Source organism: Protopterus annectens, chromosome 5.part1, assembly GCF_019279795.1.
Source record: "Protopterus annectens isolate FY-2018-M chromosome 5.part1, PAN1.0, whole genome shotgun sequence".
Lineage (NCBI taxonomy): Eukaryota > Metazoa > Chordata > Ceratodontiformes > Protopteridae > Protopterus > Protopterus annectens.
Window position 1 is genome coordinate 268,670,340 of NC_056736.1, and position 23,327 is coordinate 268,693,666.

A 23,327-nucleotide genomic window follows, 5' to 3' on the forward strand; every position below is an offset into this window, starting at 1 on the left:
GGTCTGGTATGTGGTCTGTGTGTGTGTGGTCTGTGTGTGTGTGTGTGTGTGTGTGTGTGTGTGTGTGTGTGTGTGTGTGTGTCTGTGTGTGTGTGTGCGATCATGATCAGGGTGCAACAATTGGCATTAATCGGCAGGCGTACAGGTAAGTGCTCCAAGCAGAGTTAGCTGCTATCTACATCATTGTGGAGGTGGTGTCTGTACTGCATGGCTTGTGTGATAATGTGCGACATCTGTACTTCATGCAGGATGATATGCAGCACCTACACAGTAATGAATGTGCAGACAAGGAGCAGAAAGTGCTGCTAAGGACACTGTGGGGCTAATAGTGTATCCAGTGGTGCTTCAATAAGGTGCAACTGCTCTCTGCTCTGTCTCTGCCAGCCATGCTATCCTTGGCCATGGGAAGGAGTTCATATGAGGTGGGTGGGTACAGGCTGAACATACCTAGATGAGACTGCATCACTATTTGCTCTGGCCACAGAGGCCACCTTTCCAGGGCATCAGTATTCTCAAAGTTGTGGCCACTGATGCTCCACTCTTCAGATATCTCAGAAGGCCATGTTGTCTTGCACACATAGTTCTAAACTATCAATATCCTCTCTGTCAGAGTGCCACAACTGCTCATTGGCATCATATGAGCATGGCTGCCATGCATATTCTGGTTCCCAACATGGGATATCTCATCAAAGTGTAAGCATATGCTCCTGTATTTCTGCTCTTTTCCTGCCATGGACTGCATCAAGCAATAATTCTGCAGTCAACCACAGTATGCATCATCACTGACAACATGGCAGATGTACCCTATCACTAGATAAAGTGATCTTTGACTTCTCATAGCCTGCTATCAGACTGTTTGACTGCCATATCCACTTCCCATGACCATAGCTCAAATGATAGCACTACTGTCACCTGTCAGTATATTCCCCCTCCTATTCAAATGATGATGATTATACCATATCCACTTCCTATTATGTGTGAGCAAGGTATTGTCTAATGTACAACATAGCTTTTCTATGCACTGTATTGCATAGCCTCAGCATGATAATGCATGTATAATTTTATTCTGTATTGTCTGTATCATAGCCCATAGTTGAGGACCAGATGTTGCTTCTTTGCCAGTCCCTTGATGTATTGTGCCCTCTTGTGCCTCACCCAGGGTCCCACTACTTTCTATTTATCACCTGATTGTTAACCCTTCTCATACATTAGTCTTACAGGTATAGTGGGCCCTGTTGGGATGCTTCTCTGCAGCTGGCTGTAGCTGTTTATGCACAGATATGTAATGCAACATGGAACACACAACAAATATCTTCTGAAGATGTCTGGTGAATGGTGCAATATCTCACTGGATGTATAAAGGCACTGGAAGTGTCTGTTCACTTTCCCAGAAACTTAATTATACCAAGTTCTGTTTTTTTTGCATGTCCAGTATTATATGCCATCACTAGTATATTCTGGGGGGGTTGCAGATGGGGGACATTAGCCACTGTTCCAATGCAAACCTTTATCACCTGCAACACGTAGCAGCAGCACCAATATATGAGGCCTGCTACCCTCCTTTGTGATAACTGTATGTACTGACCACTTTACACACTTATGTGTGCACCTAAAAATTAGATGGCTCTGTAGGAAGTCCTCCCGCATGAATCATTGATGTACCTTGGATGCATGTGTGCCATACATATACATCACAGGAACTGCCTGGTTGGCACAGGGAAACATTATAGGTGATACCCTGGGTATTGCACACTACCAGTTAGTATATGGGAGTGAAAACCCTTCCTGTTGATGTACTTGACACCTTGTAGACAAGATAGGGTCTTAATGACAATGTGTGTGTGTGTCATTAATGGCTCCCAGGACCTCAGGGAAATTGAGTATAGTGTAAAATACCTCCATAGTGAAGGTTCTTTCCTCTATAGTCATTGGCAACCATATATGCTCTTATACATGGCTGCAGCATAATGTCAAGAAACTGGTGTGTTCCTTCACTGTTCCTAGACTTTAGTGTCTACCTCAGATCCTCCTTGATTCCTGTTATGAATAGCACAAATCAGCGACCTCCCTTTCCACATGGCAGCAGTTCCCAGTCTGATGGTCATTCAGGTGCTGGAAGGTTAGATGCTAAAGGTACTATCAGCATTGTTGCAGAGGGCTGCAGGAAGTTACATCATGGGCATTGGCTACTGAGAGCAGCCACTAGCATGTGTTGTTCTGTCATATATTGTAGTGTCCTATACACTGACGCTTCTCAGTAGACACAATTAATGAATGCTGTGACACAGTGCACTTACTGCATACATCTCTGATTTCCACCCTAGAGCAGTTGCGCTGCTTGTGTCTCTGAATCACCTCCTGTCTACAGTAGTACTCCCAGCTCTATACATTAAAAGTCTGCTAATCCATCCATTCATCCTCAACCTCTTTTCCCTATTTGAACATGGGGTCAGGGTGTCACTTCAGCAGTGACAATCATCTCCAGCCAAGATTCACGCCATCAGGTGGGTAGCCCTGCCACAGTATTTAGTTCATACCACTCACTCACTCTCACCTACAGGTAATTTACAGTGTCCAATCCACCTACTGCAGGTCTTTGGAATGTGGAAGGAAGCCAGATCACCCAGAGAAAACTCACATGACCACAGGGAGGACATGCATACTCTGCACAGAAGGCACCCCAACCAAGAATCAAACCAGAGAGCCTCTTGCTGCGAGGTGACAATGCTAACCACTACACCACTGCGACACTAACAGAAATGAAAGTAAGATGCACATGAGTAAGTTATGGCCTTTATAAACGACTTATGTCACATGCTTTATTTAAATGAAATGAAGGACTATAAAATACTGAGAGAATAAGACAACTGTATTGTGATATATTTTGTTTTATTTAATTCAAAGCATTATGCTGTTAGGAAATCATTTAGCCAACATCTCAGGCATTACAAAATCCATTTTCATCACAGTCGTGTAAGTTACACTTGTCCTTAGTGCTCTTTTCTGTAAAGACAATGCTGAAATTCCTTTACTGTGTGGTTTGTAATACTCATCACAGGAGCTGCAAAGCAACAATAAGGGCCTTATTCTCAATCTCAACTCTGGTACCTTTAAGTGGCACAGCCACATATTGCATTTCATGGAAATGATACGGCATAAAATATACATGTCAGGTTACTTTAACCTCTGATTAAGATATATTATTTCATTTTCTTTTTAGACTATTCTGCTCTGGTCCTGTGAAAAGCACCCTTATAGTAAGCAGTGGCGGAATTTTAAAAAATGTTTCATGCGCCTGGTGAAGAAGTTATACAAATGTGTGAGGCAACGCTTTCTAAGGCACTATTTTGTGAAAGGACATAATCTTCTGAAGAATGCAAATGTTCATGAAATGGATCTAGTGGCCCAAAAACTTGCAGATTTTCTTAAGAATCCCCAAATTTATTTTCAGTGAATTTCTTTAAAGCAAAGTTTTAAACATCTTTGGAGCACTTATTCATTATGATTATATTACTGTTTTAGATAATGTTCATATAACAATTTTATGTAGTGTGTGTATTGTGGAAGAAATGTTATATTTTACTGTAGATTTTTTATCTCCTGTTTATTAGCTAATGTTAAAAATGCGTATGTATGTATGTATATATGTAAACACCTATGTACAAGCACACATGCATAAAAAGGTTTTTTTTTTTTTTAGGAGAGCAGAAAGAAATCTATGAATCCTAAAATGGTAATGCAAACAATTATGAGTCATTTTGGTCTTTAGTCCCTCACCTGCTCCATCACAGCAGCATGACCTTTTTAATCATTTACTCCATTACATGCCTACATACAATGTAATATCTACACTGACAATGGTGTATCTGCACTGACAATGGTATTTCCAAGTCTGCTAGTTCCTCTGCAGTCACCGAATGACATTCTAATCACTCAGGCAAGTGTTCAGTCATCAGGAAACTCTTAACAGAATGAAATTCTTTTCTCTAGCAGCAGATAACCTGGCACCTCACTTTCTTTGAAAAGCAGTCATCAGTCTATTGCCCATTTAATGATAATCAGTCACTACCTCTTGTTGTTAGTAACCTCTCATCCATTATCCTAATATTCTTCATCTCCAAACTATTGGAAAAATGCATTCACATCCATGTTGTTTACAATATTAGCACCAGTACCACTTTTCCTAACTTAACATGGCATGGAGACTGGTTAAAGGTGACGTACGTACCAGTAACTTTTAAAGTCGATAAAATAATTGGACATGGGATCTTTAGAAAAGTTCTGCATACAGAATTAAACCTCTAAATGTTTTGTTTGAACATTTTTGTTAACGTCACAGATCACTCAGTGATTTGGGTACACATACAGTCGTGAATAAAAAAAAGTACGTAGATTTTTTTCTTTTCATGCATTATACATATATAGTTAATTTCCTAAATATTATTGATCAGTTTAACATTTCTTAAATTGTTCAAGTCCTGCCTTCCCAGAAATGTCATTCCTTCTCCTGAATATAATACTGCACTGATTGTTCCCACAGATTCTATTTATTTGTTTATAGTTTGCTCCTTCTCTTTTCTAAAGATCCCACTTCCGATTCTGTTACCTACTTTAAAACATTCTATAATTCTGTTATGGTTGGTTTATCTTTTGATTTCCATTTTCTTTTACTAATTGCTTTTTTTTTCAATCAATAGCATTAGACTTAATAAAATTGTTTAGGCAATTCAGTTTCTACAGTCCAGTTCTAAAGAATCATTTCCTTAGTTAAAATAATTTGCTCCTCCAACATTTTTAAAATTTATCACTGGTTTATATTTTCTGAAATCATGTTCCCAAATACCCCTCACTATCCCATCACACCTCCAACAATTGGTGTCTACCCATGGAAGAATTATCTGAAGTCTACTCGGGGTATAAAACGAACTATGCAAACACTCCCTCGCAAAAACCTTGTAGATTTTGTTGAATACCTGAGAGCCACACAAATATCCTCCAATTGTATCCTTGTATATTGCCTTACCATTCTCATTTCCCAGTCTTTTGTTTACCTCTTCTGATTGATTTTTATAGTTATTGTGCATTATTTAATACGGCCTATTAATTATTCTTTATGTTCTAGCATCAGCTATAAACTCAACCAGAGTCTTTCATTTAACATTCTCCTGTCCCTTTCTCTTTGCCTGTTCTTTGCTATTAATCCCTGATAGGCAGTTTCCATCCCACAGTCCAGATTTCTGCTTGGCCTCATACTAGTTTTGACTTTTCCCTCCCTATTTATTTGCTTCCAGTACCTTGGTTTCTTTGTTAATTTTCTCTAATAAACCCCAGCTCCTTCTTTCTTGTTTTCTATGTTCCTAGTCATCCTTATCGGTAAAATGTCCTTTCTACATTGCTGTGTTGGCTTAGTTCTCATACTTCTTTCTGCTACTTTGTAAGTATATTACTGTCTATGAAAGTTATTGTTCTGCTTAAGGAACTGCATGTAAAACCCTTCTCTATTTTGTGACCCCCCCATTTCAAAGTAATTTCTTAACACTTTGATTTGAACACTTTACTCATTTAATGTATTGTTCTGTGAGGTGAAACAACTTATAAGTTCATAGGTTCATAGGTAGGTACTAGGCTATCGGCCCTGGGGCCTATATAAGCCTAGCCAAAAAAGTTCCCTGGCTTACGCCACCCAAGAAAGTTATTTTCCTGCATCCCTGTCTAGCAGAGCCACAGATGTGATCCCCCTGGGTGAATTTTCTATTTTCCATCCTGTTGTCAATTATCCCACTTAACTTTTGATTTATTTCCCTCCCAAGGAAAATTCCTTCAATTCTTTATCAGTTATGATCCACAGGTTTTCCTTTGGTTGATAAAAGTATGCCTGACCTGCACAGAGTATAAAACGAACTAGAAACATTTTACTACTTGTACCTTGCTATCCATATCCATAGTCAAGAGCTTCCAGCTTCTCAGTTTTTTATTATATTTTGTTTAGTCTTTTCACACATACTGTATATCTTTAACTGCAATAATACTATCCTTTTTAATCCAAATGCCTAAATATTTCATGTTCTTATACCCCAATAAATATAGATATTGTTGAACCAGTTCATGTGTGGGGACATAATTAACTACTATAGCCTTTATTTTATCATTATTTATTTTATATCCTAAAAAAAAAAAAATTGAAACTGCCTTAAAATGCCCCACACCCTGAAACATTTATTTATTTATTTGACATTTGTTAACCGGGTTGGCCCAGCTGAACCATATGGCCCTTTTTCAGTTGAGTCATGAGGAGAAAAGCTCCAGTTTACAGAAATAATGAAATTTTATACATGAGAAAAAAAAACTTTAAACAATAATATACAAAATTATGTACAGGTACAAATAAACTTTAAACAATAGTATACAATAATTATGTACATAAACACATAAGCAAAGAAATACAAGTGTTGATGAGCAGTGGTGAATGACAAAGTACCTAGGATATGCAACAGTGTAGGACACAATGGAAGTAATGGTTGCAAACTTAAAAAAAAAATAAATTGCACAAAGAGAGCGAGAGCAGAGTCAGTAAAGGAGATTATTTGCAAGGTAACTTAAGTAAGAATAAAATAATTATATACAAACAGTGAGAGTGGATATGGAAATTAAGGGGGAGTAAGGCAAGGGCAAAACTTTGAGTTCAGGAAGTAGTTTTTGACTTTAGTTTTGAACAGGCTGATACTATGAATGCTGCAGATGTCAGGAGGAAGCCTACTGCAAGCTTGGGATACCGAGTTTTTGTATAGGAGTTTGCTAATATTTTGTTTGGTTTATAAATGTTTAGAGGGTTCTGGTCAGAGCTATGAAGTGAATAAACTGGGATATAAGGGGATACTATGGAGGAGAGAGAGGGACAGGCTAAGGGTTTGTATTGCAGGGAGTGAGTGAGCTGGAGCTGGGATATAAGCAGGAGCTGGGGAAATTCAAGCCATTGAAGTTTGTTCAGGGCAAGGCAGTGATGAGACTTGTATGGCTGGTCACAAGCGAATCTGCCTATGTTATATGTTTGCTCGAGTTTGGTTAATAGGGATGACTGGAGGTGGGTCAGGATAGGAGAGGCATAGAGAAGGCATGGAAGGAGAAAGGCTTGAGCAAGAGTGTGTTTGGAATTGGGAGCTAGGAATTTCTTATTTCTATAGAGAAGACCCAATTTCTGATTGTTTTTTTTCTTAATACAGTGTTGTATATGGATATCAAAATTTAAGCTAGTCATCAATTATAGTACCAAGTAAGTTGGTGTGTGGTTTAGCTTTGTTAAGGGGGTTGCCATGAGAAGAGATGGTAAAGTTTTTTTTGTGGTGGGAGAGAAATTTGGGAAGGAATAATTGGAGCTTAGTCTTTTTGGGATTAAGTATGAGTTGGTGGTCAGTGAGCCACTTTTTCACAGATGAGAAAGTATTTTGATTGAGGGAAAGAAGGTTGGTGATGTTATCAGAGATAGAGATGACAGTAAAGTCATTGGCATACTGTATGAGGAAGGCGGTGGTGCAGGAGGAGTAGAGTCTATTAGTGAATATGTTGAAGCAGAGAAGTCCAAGGATTGAGCCCTGAGGGACACCAGTTTGGATAGGTAGGAAGGTGGAGCAGGTGGATTGCCATCATATAGACTACATTCTGTTTGAGAAATAGCTGGAAAACCACTGGATAGTAGATTGAAAGAGATTAAGATTACTTAGTTTTGCAATAGGTTTGGGATAAGAGACAGTATCAAAAGCTTTAGGGAGGTCAAGGAAGAGAGAAGATACAAGAAGATTTTTATCCCTGGCTTCAACAACAGTGTGGTTGAAAGATAGGAGGACAGTGGAAGTGCTATGATTAGGCCTGAAGCCATGTTCAGAAGGGGTCAGAAGGTTTTCTTCAAGTAGGAATTTAAGAAGCTGGTTATGAATACATGTTTCAAGGGTTTTGGAGAGTGGACAGGGAATGGCAATGGGTCTGTAGTTTGATGGATCTGTGGAGTTATCTCCTTTATGAAGTGGTATGGTATAGAAAGATTTCCAGATATTGGGGACAGTGGCTTCTTGGATAGATCTGTTAATTAGGCTAGAGACAGGGAAGGCTATCAAGTGGGCTGCAAGTTTAAGAAAGATGGGTGGGAGGTTGTCAGTAGAGGGAGAGCAGGGTTTTAGTTTAAGTAGAAGGGATTTTATGTAAGCAGTGGAGATGGTTTAAGAGAGAAAGGGATAGTCTTACTAGTAGTATGTGAGGTTTGAAAGAGGTTTTGATTTTGGCTAGTTTTGGTTAGTTTATGAATTGATTCAATGAAGTGGGTATTAAGTAAGTAGGCATTTTCTTGGGGAGTGCTATCAGGATATGGACTGAGGCTGGTAGGTTCACCAAGGTGTAGAATTTTATTGATTAAGTGCCAGGACATTTTTGAGTTTGACTTATGGGTGACATGGGCATCACAATATAATTTTTTCTTGTCCTTACTGATTTGCTTTTTTGAAAGGTTTCAGAGTTCTTTATATTTTTAGAGAAGAGTGTCAGATTTTGTTTTAAGCCATTATTTCCAATACTTGTCCCTCTTCTTCATAAGAGAGAGGGTGTCTTTAGAGAGCCAAGGAGAGTAGGTTGTTTTGACACTAACTTTTCTTACAGCAGCTAAAGAGTTGAGGATGGCAAGAAAAGTCCAGTTAAATTGCAGAACTACATCACTGAGGGGAAGGTGCCTCAGTTGACTCCAGTTAATGAAAGTGAGCCTGCCATTAAAGGTTTCAGCATTAAAGGAAGAATGGTTGTGATGTTCAGCAAAATGGTCAGATTTAGGCAATTGTAGGGAGTACCTTTTGGTCACTTAGGGCATGAGACAGGGTAGTGGGGTTATGATACAGGGAAGGATTGGGGGTAAGAATCCAGTCTATGGTGGAGCAGTTACTATTCTTGCTATTATAGTGAGTAGAAGTTGAGATAAGTTGATGGAAACATAGAGGTTAATATGTAGGGCTGAAGAGGCTGTAAATAGTTTTTCCTAGTTAATATTAATGTCTCCAAGTAGTATGATCTCATAGGGGATATGCAGGGAGATCCAGGATAGGATAGATTTAAGGATGGGGATGTTGTTTCCAGGTGGTAGATATATGGTTGCGATGGCAAATTTTTTATGAGGGTTGAGGTGACAGTTTAGAAGAAGTAATTCAGCAGGGTAAAAGTTAGGTTGAGATAAGAGTAGGAGGTATTGATTGAGGTGCTTGGAGTACATTACTGCAACTCCACCACCTTTTTTGCAACTTTGTCAAGAGGGTAAATATTGTAGTGAGGAGGTAGTATTTCTGAGTAAGAGATATGTGGTTTTAACCAAGTTTCAAATAGGGTTAGGATGTGAAGGGAATAGAGGGTGATCCTGGAATGTAGCTCTGTAACTTTGTTAGGTATACTCTGTATGCAAATTGCATAAATAGATAACTGTTTGGCCAGGTTGGTATTTGTGGTTGTGATGGAAGATCCAGGATTAGGGTGGATGTCACCATCTAGAAACAGAATGCCTGAGACTGGTTTTGGTTCAGTACAGTATAAGTAGACTATAGGGTTTGTATTTAGGTTTATGGGATGTAGCTGAGAGAGTGGATATTTTCAGTTTGTAAAGATAAGTATAGAATGGATTGAAAAGAGAGGGGGATATAAGGAAGGAGAGGGAGGGTTCCTTAGGGAGTAAAGGATAGGTACAGGTGGGAAGTGTATGAAAGTGGTTCAGTTTGGTGAGATAGGATGTAAGGTAAGAGAAGTATAGTAATAGGGTTGCAATGATGCAGGGGGCATACTGTATGTGTGAGACAAGAGTGGTACAAAATTAGAGAATATGAAGTGATAAGAGCTGAGATGTATGTATTTGTGGTTACTATATTGAGAGTGTAGGGAGATACAGATTGGAGTCAAGACAAGGTAGCTTTGCAGATAAGGAGTGAAAGGTGAAGCCAATCAAAAAGCTGCAGGAGGGAAGGGCTTGGTGAGAGGAGGGAAGATGTGAAAGAGGAGTTGTAGGGGTGGGAGTGGAAAATTAAGATTGGATAATTTGGAGATGTGGGAGGGGAGGACACAGGGTGTATGAGGTATAAATGTAGTGAAAGTGGGAGTGAGTGGGAATGGGGGCAGGGTAGGGGAGTGGAGTGAGCCTGAGTGTAGCAAGGGTGAAATGAAGCGGGCAGGACCATCAATGGTGGTTGCCACAGAAAACAATCACTTGGCCTAGAAATGAAGGTAAGAGGCACAGCAGAGTGAGAGTGGAAGTAAGTAGAGCAAGTCAGGAAAAGAAAAGAGGTGTGGGCAGGAAAGGGTAAGATGCTACGGCTGAGTATTCACTAGAAACTCAGATAAAATGGTAGCTCCACCAGATGGGAATAGATAATAACAGGCTAGCTTTCAACAAGGTGAGATAAGAAAAAAATACAAAAGAGAAAAGCATAGGACAGGGCTATTAAGGGAGTAATTGAGTATTTAGGAGGGCACGGTGGTGTGCAGGTAGCCTTTAATGCTAAAATAAATAACAGCTATAGTATCTACAGTTGAACATACTGTTTTAGTTTAACATTGGGGAGACATGGAAGAGCGGAGTTCTTCTTCTGGAAGTTGGAGAGGTTCAGTAAAGGCAGTGGATGTCACTGAATAAGTAGGCTTTGGTCGTAGTACCTAGAGAAAAGAAAAAGGATGGGAGATTCAGTGGTGAGCTTTGTAAGAGAAATCAGTGATAAGGTTACTACAAGAATAGAACTTCTGAGTGTAAACAGAGAGGGGTTAAAGGCAAAGGACATAGTAGAGTTTACAGTAGTGCAGTAGAGAGTTAAGAAGTACATAAAGAGAGACAGCAGTTTAGTACAATTTCACTCGCTAATACCACCTTCAAAATAATATGAAAAACACATGCTCTCTTGGTCAACTTCTTGTCTATCACAATCAATATTTCTAAGAAAGCTTAAAAGCAGTTATAGGCTGTATTACAAGCATAGGTATTCCATTTAAGTGAACTAAAATTGAGTCTAACTGGGATGTAATGCTATACCTAGATAGTTCTACATTTCCATCTCTGGAATCTCATTACACATGTTTACACAATTGTGAGGATGCAGCTATGCAGACAAATAATGGCTGACAATTAAAATACAGATTACATTCGACCTGCAGCATTACTCTTGTCACATATATCAGAGGCTGTTAAGCAGTAGCAGTTAAGACAGCAATTTACATAAATATGGGCACTATACTTATGGCATCATTACTTGCCATATGCACTTTCTGTAGTTGTTTTTTTACAACATTTAATAGTTAGCAGGTCAAGAGCAAACCTTAAAAGGAAAACAGTCTGCTGAGTCATGGTTACAGTGCTGTAAGCAGCAATTTGCAATATTTTTAATGTACTAATACAAAAATTAGTTTTGAAATCTTTTTGCTTTTCTGGATTTATCAAGTACGATATGATTTTGTGTACAAATAAGAATAATTTCTCTTCAGTGCCATACCAGTTATATTCTTGAATTTATCAGTCCTTTTTATTTATTTTTGCTAATGGCGCTGTGTACATGGTGAATAATAAGAGGGAAAGATGACAACTAGTGCAGTCACTTGTTTGTACTTTTATAAAATCAATGCAAGCTGTGAAGCCATCTTGGAAGCCACCTGAATCCCTTAAATGTTGTCAGTATGATGCTCCACTTATTTGATGTAATTAATCACTGCCTCCTTCTGAATCACCTCACTAATGTTGGTCTTTCCAAGACTACAATGAAGTGATTCACTAGTTATCCTGAAGGAGGGACTCAATATGCCAGATGTAAATACATACTCTCTCTACCGTTGTTAGTTTCTTCTGGTATTTCCAGAGCTTTGTGATTAACCCCTTATTATTTTCCTTCTCAGTAGATGACATGTGGAACACTGTCATATATTTAGGTTAATTAATTACATTGATAATTTAGTAGTATTATGACCATTTTTTCTCTGATTACAGTAAGAATAAGTAACAGAATTTCTTCCATTTCATGGAAAATTGTCTAAATAAGTTGGACCACCTCTTAAATCTTTAAAGGGGTCATTGTATGTTGTATAGATCTGAACTAGTGTCCCCTAATTTACACCCTACCCTTCATATGACATCTTATATCTTGTTACATCTTTTGACAAATTCCACACCAGGGTAATCAAGTGTATCAAGACTTCAAATTTACATTAACCTTAAATTGTCTGTTACAAAAACTATTTATTATTATTATTATTATTATTTTACATTTGTTGACCGAGGAGAAAAGCTCCAACAAAACAGAGAAAAAAAAACACAATATCATTTATAATATGAGACATTTACAAATACAGCTAAATTGACATATACTAATCAAATTCAATTACATTTTGTTGCATTTCAGTAAAACAGGAATCATGGTACATTTCAGCTATGGTTAGCCATTCGAACACATTTCCTAATAAAAATTTGTATAAGAGAAAACTTTGTATTTAGAGAGACTAGACACAGTGTATTTTAAGAGAATAAATCTAGACACAGAGTAGATAAAGAGAAAAAAAATCTATAATAGAATATGTAGAAGCTTATAAGTAGTCTGGGATAAGCAGAGCTAAGTTTAATCTGATGGATAGATGCCTAGTCAGGTTTAGTACAGGGGCACAACCAGTGTGTTGTAAGGTAGAGTTTCAGTCTATTTTTGAAGAGTGATGGAGAGGGAAGAGAGGAAAGGTTAATAGGGAGAAGATTCCAAGTTTTTCCAACAGCATTAGAGAAAAGGGATTCACCAGCCTTGTTGTTAGATTTAGAGGTATGTAGAAGATTTTTATGTGAGGAACGTAGTGATTTCAGATTTGTATATGGAGTGATGAGGGTAGATAAAATAGGAGTACTGAATGGTTTATAGAGAGTTTTATGGGCAATGTTTAATTGATGGAATTTAATCACGTTTTGTAGTTCAAGCCATCCTAGCTGCTTTATATTTATGCAGTGGTGGGTTCTGTAAGGGTTTCCTGTTGCAAATCTAGCGATGTTATTGTAGGAAGTTTCCAGTTTGCTGAGGTTATTTTTTGAAAGGTTAGTAAAAATAGGTGAGGCATGGAGGAGAGTAGAGATTAGATGAGTGTGAGCTATGGTTGTTCTACCTGTATGGGAAAGGTAAGGTTTAATCCTATAGAGGGAGCCAAGTTTTTTGTTGACAGTTTTTATTGTATTGTTGAAATGGGTGTCAAAGTTCAGATTGTTATCTATGGTGATACCCAATAGTTTGGTGGTTGGCTCGGGTAATATAATGATACCATTGATAGATGCAACTGAAAAATCAAGTGGAGAGGATTTGTGAGTCGGATTAAAGAGGAGGAGTTTAGTTTTTTTGGGGTTCAAAAGAAGGCAATGCTGTGTAAACCATTGTTCAACTGTGTTAAATGTCTTCTGGGTAAGAGAGAGGAGTTCATATGTGGATTTGGCTGAGCATATTAGTGTGGAGTCATCAGCATATTGTATACATGTGGCTTGGGGGATGGCAAGATGAAGGTCGTTAATAAATATTGAGAAGAGGAGAGGTCCTAGTATGGACCCTTGAGGGACACCTAGGGTAACTGGTTGTAGGCTAGAAAGAGTCTTATGCCAAATTACTGCCTGTTGTCTTTTGTCTAGGTAGGACTGGAACCATTTTATAGTAGGTGCATCTAAAGATAGGGATTTGAGTATGTTAATGAGAATCTGATGATTGACCATGTCAAATGCTTTGGACAGGTCAATGAATAGTGCTGAAGAAAGGTTATTAAGGTTATGGTTTTTGTTTATGCAATCTGTAAAGGAAAGAAGGGCAGTGGTGGTGCTATGTGAAGGTCTGAAGCCATGTTGAGAGCTGGAAAGTAAGTTATTTTGAGTTAAGTGGTCAAGTAATTGCCTATGGATACATTTCTCCATGATCTTTGCTAAGGGTGAAAGAAGGGCAATAGGGCAGTAGTTGGAGAGCTCACGGGAGTTTCCACCTTTATGGAGGGGGATAATATGATAGACTTTCCATAAGCTAGGTATGTGACCTTCAGTAATAGTCCTATTGATCAGAATGGAAATAGGATAAGCTAAAGCTTTGGCTGATAGCTGTAGGAAATCAGCAGGTAGTTGATCTGCTGAGGGAGAGCATGGTTTTAGTTTTTGTATAAGGGTTAGAATATATGTAGTTGGTACAGGTGTCAAGTGAAAAGGAGGGGGTGAGGTAGAGTTATAGGAAGGCAGAGTAAAGCTATTTGGTGATAACTGACTAGCTAGTGTTTGGATAGTATTAGTAAAAAAGGTATTAATTGTATTGGCTATATTCATGGGATTAGTATGGTCAGTATTTTGAGGGTTAGGTGTGAAGGAATGACCTGAGTGGAGTAATTGATTAATGCTAGTCCAGAATTTTTGAGGGTTATTTTGATTAGTTTGTTAGTTAATTCATAACTATGTATGCCGTACCAATTAATGTCCTTCCTGACTGCCCATTCCCACTTTGTAGAAGCATCACAGACATTCTTGCTGCTTAGCGTCTTGTATGCCTCATTTATTGTACAAGGTGCTTTGACAGAAACTTCAGCTTTATTCAGTAGCATACCGCCTGCTCAGAGGTGATCTCTGCCTGACATACAAGGCCATTTCCAATCAGGATCTGATGGACATGCTCCACCTCAAAAAATCCAAATCCATCAGGACCACGAGAGCTAAAGACTTAAACCTCGGCACAAGTATGAATAGGACATGCTGGAGGGATAGATTCATAACCCAGAGGCTTCCCATGCTTTGGAACAAGATCCCGGTTCGTATTAGGCAGAGTCCCTCACTGACTCTCTTCAAGAGAAATCTTGATGAGTGGATGGGAGATCGTAAGTTTACCCCAGGGGTCACATCTGTGTCACTGCTAGACAGAGGCACAGTAAACTAATTCTATTATATAAGGGGACCTTCATTGTGTCACTACTAGACAGAGGCACAGTATTCTAAATTTATTCTGTACATTTTTGTACCATTTCATGGGGTGGCAAAAGCCACATCACTATGGCTAGGCTTTCAAATGCCCCAGGGCAGATAGCCTAGTACTAAACTATGAAACTATGAAACTATGACAGAGCATATTGCTGCATTATATAGTATAACTGGCTGAATCAGTGTTATATACAGTGACACAATTATTTCTCTCAATATGCCTGATATTCCCTTTAGAAGTAGATAGTTTCCCCACATGCCTTCCCAACTACAGTAGAGGCATTTTGACCAAAACTAAGACTAGCTCCCTTACAAAAGTATCTGTTTTGAGCATACTGCCATCAGCTTTAGAAGCACAATTCGCAGTATTGTTCCAAAGTGAAGGAAACTGCATTGCTTTATGTTGAATGTGTGACAGTTGTTGTGTAATAAGTGTACAGTTCCTAGACTCATGCTCAGCCCTGTAGGGTCATCTGGTACATTAGTCAGTCCACATAATGGCATCCCCCTCAACCTAAATTTGAGGACAGATAAAAAAAGTCTTAAAGTTAAGACCCCCCCCCCAAAAAAAGAAAGTCTTCCGAAGTTTAGGACCAAAACCAAAAGGAAGCCACAATAGATATTACCTATGACTTCTTCAATGAATATCAGTGCTGCTGTCCTGTCCCTTTGCAACTACCAGTCTAGCCCCTCAGCAGCTTATACCCAGGGCTACCACCCCCTCACCCCTATCCTAGTTATGGCTCTTTGTAGTAATCTCATATTGTGCCACCATTAGATGTATTTAACTTTGTAAAGAAGGTACCAGATTGTAACAGGCCCAGCTCAGAGCCTGGTATTATGAGACTGGTCATATGGGCTTTGCTTGACTATATTAACCTCTTTCTTACTCACTCTGTTCTGTTAAGTATCTTGTTATTGATCTACTGAATTGCAATCTTCTTTACCATATGAAAATATGCCAAATGCTTTTGATAGATCTAAATGTGCTGTGTGAGCTGTCTAGTTTTAATCTCGGATAGTAAAAAAACAGGCAACCAGGTCTGGAAATCAAGATCTCCCTTTCATATACACATACTGATATTGATGTAGATGCTCATTATGACCTGTGATCATCTTTTTCATGCATTACAAAATTATGTGGTAAATTGATGTGCCACTAATTATTGGAATTGAAATTGCACCTTCGCCCGTGTTCATAGTTATGAACCACCACAGTTTGCATTCACATTTTCAGTACACACCCATCTTTCATTAATTCGGTAAAAATATTATAAGAGGACTGTCAATATTTTATTTGTTTTTAATTTATGTATCTAGACAAGCCTCTGGACTATTATTGGGTCTCATGCAACTGATATCCTTGATTTTTTTTCAGCAGAATTTTCTGAGATAAGTGGTAAATAATTCCAGAATGCTAATTCCATTTCTGTCCTTCTTTTCTCTATTACAGAATCATTGTTAAATTTTTCAGTTTTTAAGAGACAGTTTTGGGTATACTGAGTAGACATTTAGGGTAAGAAGCTATTTAATGGTATTTAATAAATATATTACCTTCCTGATTGCTTTATGTTTCATTTTCTGATATATTTGAACTCAGCTTTATTCCAAAAATGGCAAAAAAAATCCCAGTTTTCTTTTTTTTAACCCCGCTGCCTAATGATCTTTGTTGACAAACTGTATAAAGCTAAGATGTTTTTCATGGATAAAACAAAGGTTGTCACAACAGATTCTTACCTTCCTCCCTCCCTCTCTTACCTACTCACCATATCTCCTAACTCAGAAATATTCTCAACCGACAACTCTTTTATGTCCAGAATAAAAGATCACCTGCAGACCAAAAGGTTATGCAATTGTGGTGTCTCTGAGGAAGCACAACTCAAGCTGTTTACTTATGTGCATCATACGGCTGTGTTGCAATAATTTGCAAATCCACTCTACTTCTAACTACAATATATCCTCAAACAAACTTGCAATGAGACAGTTGCCATTACAGTATTATGCCAGAAGTAAATTTTGTAGTAGCATGGAGCCTTTTAACAGCCATTTAAAATATGATGCGATTATTTTAAATTATATTTCTGACTTACAATGGCTGTCTTCTAGTTTTTATCTTTTTCTTGCAGACTTTCTCACAGATTCTGCTATATATAAGCGCCTTAACAAATATAAATTAAAAATAAATGTGTTGACTGTTTTTTGCACTGTAGGAAGGGCAGTGATTTTTGTCCTTTTTTGTTATTTTCCATATTTCATTGAAACTGGTTTGGCTATACAGTCAACATTATGCAATATAATTCATCCAGTACTTTAGCTCTGTTTTTGTATCCATGATGAATAATATATCTTATTCTTAACTACCTAGTGTGTCATTCATGAGTCCACTTCAGAATTTCAAAGTCTAAAACTTTGAATCTCATATGATCGAAGATCATATGTTTGAAGTTTTAAAACTTTGAAATCCTAAACAGAGATCGGCATACTGCATGGACCGGGAGATTTCCCTTGTCCTCGCTGTAGTGCAATCTCAGAGTTGGTATATTTAAGTTGTGGGGGGGTGCAGAGGGGCTTCCCCCTGCATACACTTGTTTTTTATATGTTTAGTGGTGTTTCAGGGGAGGGTTCACAATTTTGAGATTCCAAGATCTTGAGATTCTGAACTCGATGTTCTGAAACTCGAGATTTTGGGATTTCGAAATTTAGAAGTGAACTCGTCATTCATCTTGTCAAAATTACTGTGAGAAATCCATATATTTATGCTGATAGTCATAGCCCTGAGGTTTTCCCTCTCATAGCAGTTATTCACAAAGAGTGCTGCTATGTCTATATGCTAGTACATTAATTGCTGGCTATTTGTGCAGACTACTTCAATGCAAAAGCTTCTGACAGAAAATTACCCACTTTCATGAAATGCATAAAGTTGGTAAAGTTAATCTTTAAGCATGTGTGAAGAACTACAGTACATGAAAATGTAAATGCTTGTATATTGGAAGTATTTGGGAATTAAAGAGAAACACAACTACGCACAAGCATGTTTGAAGTATTGACACATATTTAAGGTAAGAGGCATGCAGTACAACTATTTGTGTTAACTTTTAAAAAATGTAAAGGGTTTAATATGTTTTCTATAGTCATTATGTGGAAAGAGGAAGATAGAAAAGTTTGAAAAATGGAATATATTATAAAGAAGGACACACAGAAGGAACACATCAGGAGGGTTGTAGTGGAGGAGATGGGAATTGAGAAGTTCTATTTTTTTATTTTTCAAATTTTTTATGTAAGAGGATAATTTGGGTAGGTTAGAGTGTGTACAAGAAGGGACTAGAGAAGATGTGAGGTGAAGAGAAGTTCCTCATAAGAGCACCCCAGTCCACAGGACCTCAAACATTTCTACTGTCTGATGGTCATGTTGATGCCTAATGATCCACCAATTGCAACATGTATTTCCTTACAAAATGATAAGTTGCTTTTAATATTGTTTCTCTTACATAATTTATGTAAAATGTTAAACTTGTCAAACACTTTTGAAAATTTTTTAATTTGTCTAAGTCTTTGTATGTCTTGGAGCTTTTCTCTCCCGGCCACTGCTGAAAATGGACAAGTTGTCCAGTCAGACTTTCCCAGTAAACAAATGTAAAATAAATAAATAAAATAAAATGGTGTGGTGGAGGACCCCAATGTTGAAGACACAGATGCCTGTGGTGGCACAGCAGTCATAGTTCTGAACTAGAAGGATATCATGACTTCCTTCAGATTGTTACATTTTGATTTCTGTGTACAGCTTGTCTAGTTGGGGAACCTTTGCAAATATTTCTATTAAAATTATTTTTCTGTACCATGTCGTGCATACCTTTGCTGCATTTCTAGGTTATATCATGTAAAGTTGCTTTAAGCAACATACTTTTACATTCTGAAAGTAAGAAATTGAACAGTACATTTCTTACTAACCTCTGTGCTAGTCATTCAGTTGTTACGTTTGCACCCCCACCTTTAACTATGGTGTGGTAGCTAAGAGGTCAGCCATCTTGTAAGGGCATTTATTATTTTGGAAGAAATGGCTATCTTATACAATTTTCATATTAACAAACAGTATGTGGCCTACAAAAACCTAAGTATTTTAAAAAGCTGTCAACTTGTAATACAAATAATTAATAAGCTGATACCTCCAGTATATGAAATTTTGTGGCAATGGAAATATGCTCCTAGCTGTGTGTGTGTGTGTGTGTGTGTGTGTGTGTGTGTGTGTGTGTGTGTGTGTGTGTGTGTGTGTGTGTGTGTGTGTGTGTGTGTGTGTGTATTTGTGTGTATGTGTGTGTGTGTGTGTGTGTGTGTGTGTGTGTGTGTGTGTGTGTGTGTATATATATATATATAGGTCTACTGCACAACACTGAAATTTCATAACATTGAATTTCATAACATTGTGACCATAACATCAAAAATTCAAGACACTGAAAGCCCAAAACATTGAAAACTCAGAACATTGAAAGTGTGCTTCATAACATTGAAAACTACATTGCACAAGTAAATAAGATCCCCTCCACCTACAACACCACCTAACTAACAAATACCCTTTCTACTATGTTTCTGCAGGGGGGCAAGCCCCCCTGCACTTCCAATGTGGGGGGCTTTGTCCCCACATAAATTAAATATACCAACTTCAAGATCGCACTACGGTGGCAAAAAGTTAATTTCCTATAACCTAGTGAGGTTAGGAAATTAAGTTTTTTCCACTCTAGTGCGATCTTGGAGTTGGTATATTTAATTTATGGGGGGTGTGGAGGGCAGAGCTCCCCAGATGGGGGGTGTGGGAGGGCTTGCCCCCCTGTTGAAACGTAGTTGAAAGTGTGTTTGTTAGGTTTTGTTTATAGGTGGGAAGGATGTTATTTACATATGCATTGTAGTTTTCAATGATATCAAGCACACTTTCAATGTTCTGAGTTTTCAATGTTTTGGGTTTTCAGTGTTTTGGGATTTAGATGTTTTGGTCTCAATGTTATGAAATTCAACGTTATGTAATTTCAATGTTCTGAAGTAGAACTATATATATATATATATATATATATATATATATATATATATATATATATATATATGCATATATATTTGTATGGCTATGTGTACTTCAGCATACCTTTATATATGTATACTTACATGTATATTGTTACTCAAACGTACACTTGTATTTGCACACACAAGCTTGTCTGCCCCCAGACATGCCATATTTGTAAACAGATGCATTTCTGTTCACAGATATGTGTATCTTTAGTTATGCCTTTTTGGAGTATGTATAGATACACATTTGGACTTACACATACATTTTTTCCTGCATTTTATTGCATTTTTGCAATGTTTATCTAACATTTTTGATTATTTATTTTAGGTAAGATTTGAAAATTAAATGTTAAATTGCTTACTGTAGAAATGTGTTCCTCTCTCCCTGAACTGGTTTACCCACTTGGCAGCTGGTCAGTCTGGGCCTCAGCAGTTCATCAAACTTGTACTGGCAACTAGGGCTTACAGTGGGTGATCCCTTTCAGGGTTGACAAGTGCCCACCCAACTCTTGCTAGATGTCAATCTTCATTAATTCAGCGCTTGGTACTGTTCATTTAATTTTATCCAGGCATGATTCCTGTAAGAGGCAGCCCATGATTTATGTCTCCTTACCAAGCCAGCTTGGAATTCAGCCTTGTCAACAGGTGCTGCTATTGTTCAAAGTGCCAGACCAAAAATATAGAACTTAAGTACAGGGGGTGTAGTTTAGAGGGAAAGAGCCATACTCTCTGGGGTGTGACATCACCATAATAATAATGACCATCCCTCCTGGCATGTCTAAAGGTCAGTTCTCTGTGCTTTCTCCTATTAACCTGGTGAACTTGGGCATTCTGTGGCAGTGTCGCAACTGCCTCATGTACACAAACAACCCTCTCCTCTTACCTCCCAACACTTAGACTTGTGAGAGATGCACTTATATATCCAAACTGGAAGACATGCACTCTCCAGCCAAGACCAGAATAGCTGGTCAAGAGGAGAAGGTCAGTACCTGCACCACACTACATGGAACACATAGCCGTCCAGAATACCCACCATCACAGCTCTCACATAAAAACAAAAACCACACACCCACCTTTGCTGAGGCTCTCAATAGAAATCTACAGCAGAGCCCTCCAAATCAGAAATGCACTCAAGCACCACAACACAGCACAAATTACAAGACACATAGCTCACCTACACAGTGTGCCCCTCAAACTAAGCCCCTAAGGCAAACAGCTTGCCCAATACACTAATCATAGGTGACTCGATAGTGAGGCACACAGCTGTCCCACTCATTAGGTTGAATAAGGAGAAGGTAACAGTCAGCTGTCTGTTGGGTGTCAGGATCTGACACATAATACATGCACTCAGGTCACTCCACAACAAGTACAGGTATGACTCTGTCATTGTCCATGTGGGTGTAAATGGCCTGAGATGCACTTCCCTGGACTACATGAAAAGAGACATGGAGGAGCTCTCAGATTATGTGTCCTAGGCAGGTATGACCCTAGCCCTGAACAGAATCCTACCATCACCCAGAATGATACCACAGTACAAGCAGAAAATGATTGGCTTCAACAATTGGCTAAGTTTCTGGTGTCATTCTAAGGGGATCCAGTATCTGTCTGCTTGTGATGACATGATTGACAGACCTCGAAGCTTTGCCAGAGATGGCCTGCATCTGTCACCCCTAGGTTTCCAGATACTGGCTAAGGCTGTTACCAACCCTATAGTGCCTTTTTATTTGGTGTTCCAAAGACCAAATTATCACCACTACCCAATGCTAGAAGTCTGAATCTCAAGATGTACTCACTCGAAGCACTCCTCAAAATGGAGAACATCGACATTTGTTTTGTAATGGAGACCTGGTTTAAAGCAGCAGAAAGCACCCCTGCACTACCAGGCTATAACTCATTCCACACCTTTTGGCCCCAGAACATGGACTGAAGCTTGAAAGGTGGTGGTGTCTCCATATTCATAAAGGGTATACATACCTCCAGACTAGTAGCCCAGCATAATGCATCGCAGATATTTCAGGTACAACTTAACAGTGGGTAAGACAGCAATTCAGGGTGCAGCCTGCTATAGGTCTCCAACCATGTCCCAAGACTCTCACTTCACATTGCTAAGCACCCTGGAAACTATTAGGGTCCAACCCAACACTCTCATACTGGGTGACTTTAACTACCCTTCCATCAAATGGGAAAACTACTCATGCACCAATACACTTGCTCAACGCTTCCTGGAATTCATTAATTCCAGTGCAGTGGACCAGCTCATTCTTACCCCCACTAGAGGAAGCAACATCCTTGACCTTGTTATTACTTACATGGGAAAACGTTGCTCAACACCAGTAGTCAATTCCTCCCTGGTTAGATCTGACCACAATCTAATTACCATGGAAATCCACATCTCACCCACACTACCAGCAAAGGTAACCACCATGAAAAACTTCTCCAAATCTGACTTTAGGATCCTAAAAACAGAGGTGGCTAACTTCACGGCAGCCATGCAAATGGAAAATATGTGCATGACCACTGAGTCATACACCAGGGCACTGTACAAACACGTACATAAATGCATGGAACTAGCCATAGCCAACAGAACCAAGACACTCTGCTCCAAAAAAAGGAAGTCAATCTGGTGGCCCCCCTGACATTAACAAACTCTACAACAGAAGGAAGAAACTGTTGCAAAAAAGGTAAAGTCCCAAGACTAGAAAAACTCTCTTACTAGCCTCAAGAAAAAAGTTGAGATCCCTCATCAAACCCTCTAAAGCTAGCTATGAAGGCAGAATTGCGGCAGACACTAAAATCAACCACAAAGCATTCTACAGTTATATCAAGAATCTCCACGGCAATACCCAGATTTGCTCTGAGTTACAGATTAAGCACAGCACCTCACTGGCCATTTTCAAGAGAAATCTTGATTAGTGTATGGGAAATAGAAAGTTCACCCCTGGGATCACTTCACTGGCTCTACTTGATAGCAGCACTGGGAACTAATGCCGGCATGATGCCAGGGCACTTCTATGGGCTCCAGGGCCGTTGACCTAATACACACCTATGAACCTATAATCAAACTCAGCTCCTCGAAAAGTCTTTAGATATAGAACTGCTTTGTCACATAGATATGGAATTTTTTTAAAGGAAGAGTTGTACAGTATTTTTTTTTTTTGGTATGGCAGATGAACATCAGTTATTAATTATTTACTTTGTCATTTGCTTATATGTGTTATTACTTCTGCACAGTAATATTTTAACCCTTATGGGTGGTTTTACCCACTCTAGGTTTTCCTTATCTTTTCTACTTTTTCACCTCTGTTTCCCATCCCCC

The 23,327-nt window shown here is 38.6% G+C and overlaps 1 protein-coding gene across 1 annotated transcript in view; it reads left to right on the forward strand.

Moving 5' to 3' along the window:
- Positions 1–5,663, forward strand: part of LOC122803364 (protein mab-21-like 3) — a 425,581-nt gene extending 419,918 nt beyond the window's left edge. Inside the window, exon 7 of the mRNA XM_044072942.1 lies at positions 3,221–5,663. Within this exon, the coding sequence (XP_043928877.1) occupies positions 3,221–3,454 (234 nt within the window). The 3' untranslated portion in view covers positions 3,455–5,663. The remainder of the gene's footprint in view (positions 1–3,220) is intronic.
- The last annotated feature ends 17,664 nt before the right edge of the window (positions 5,664–23,327 follow it).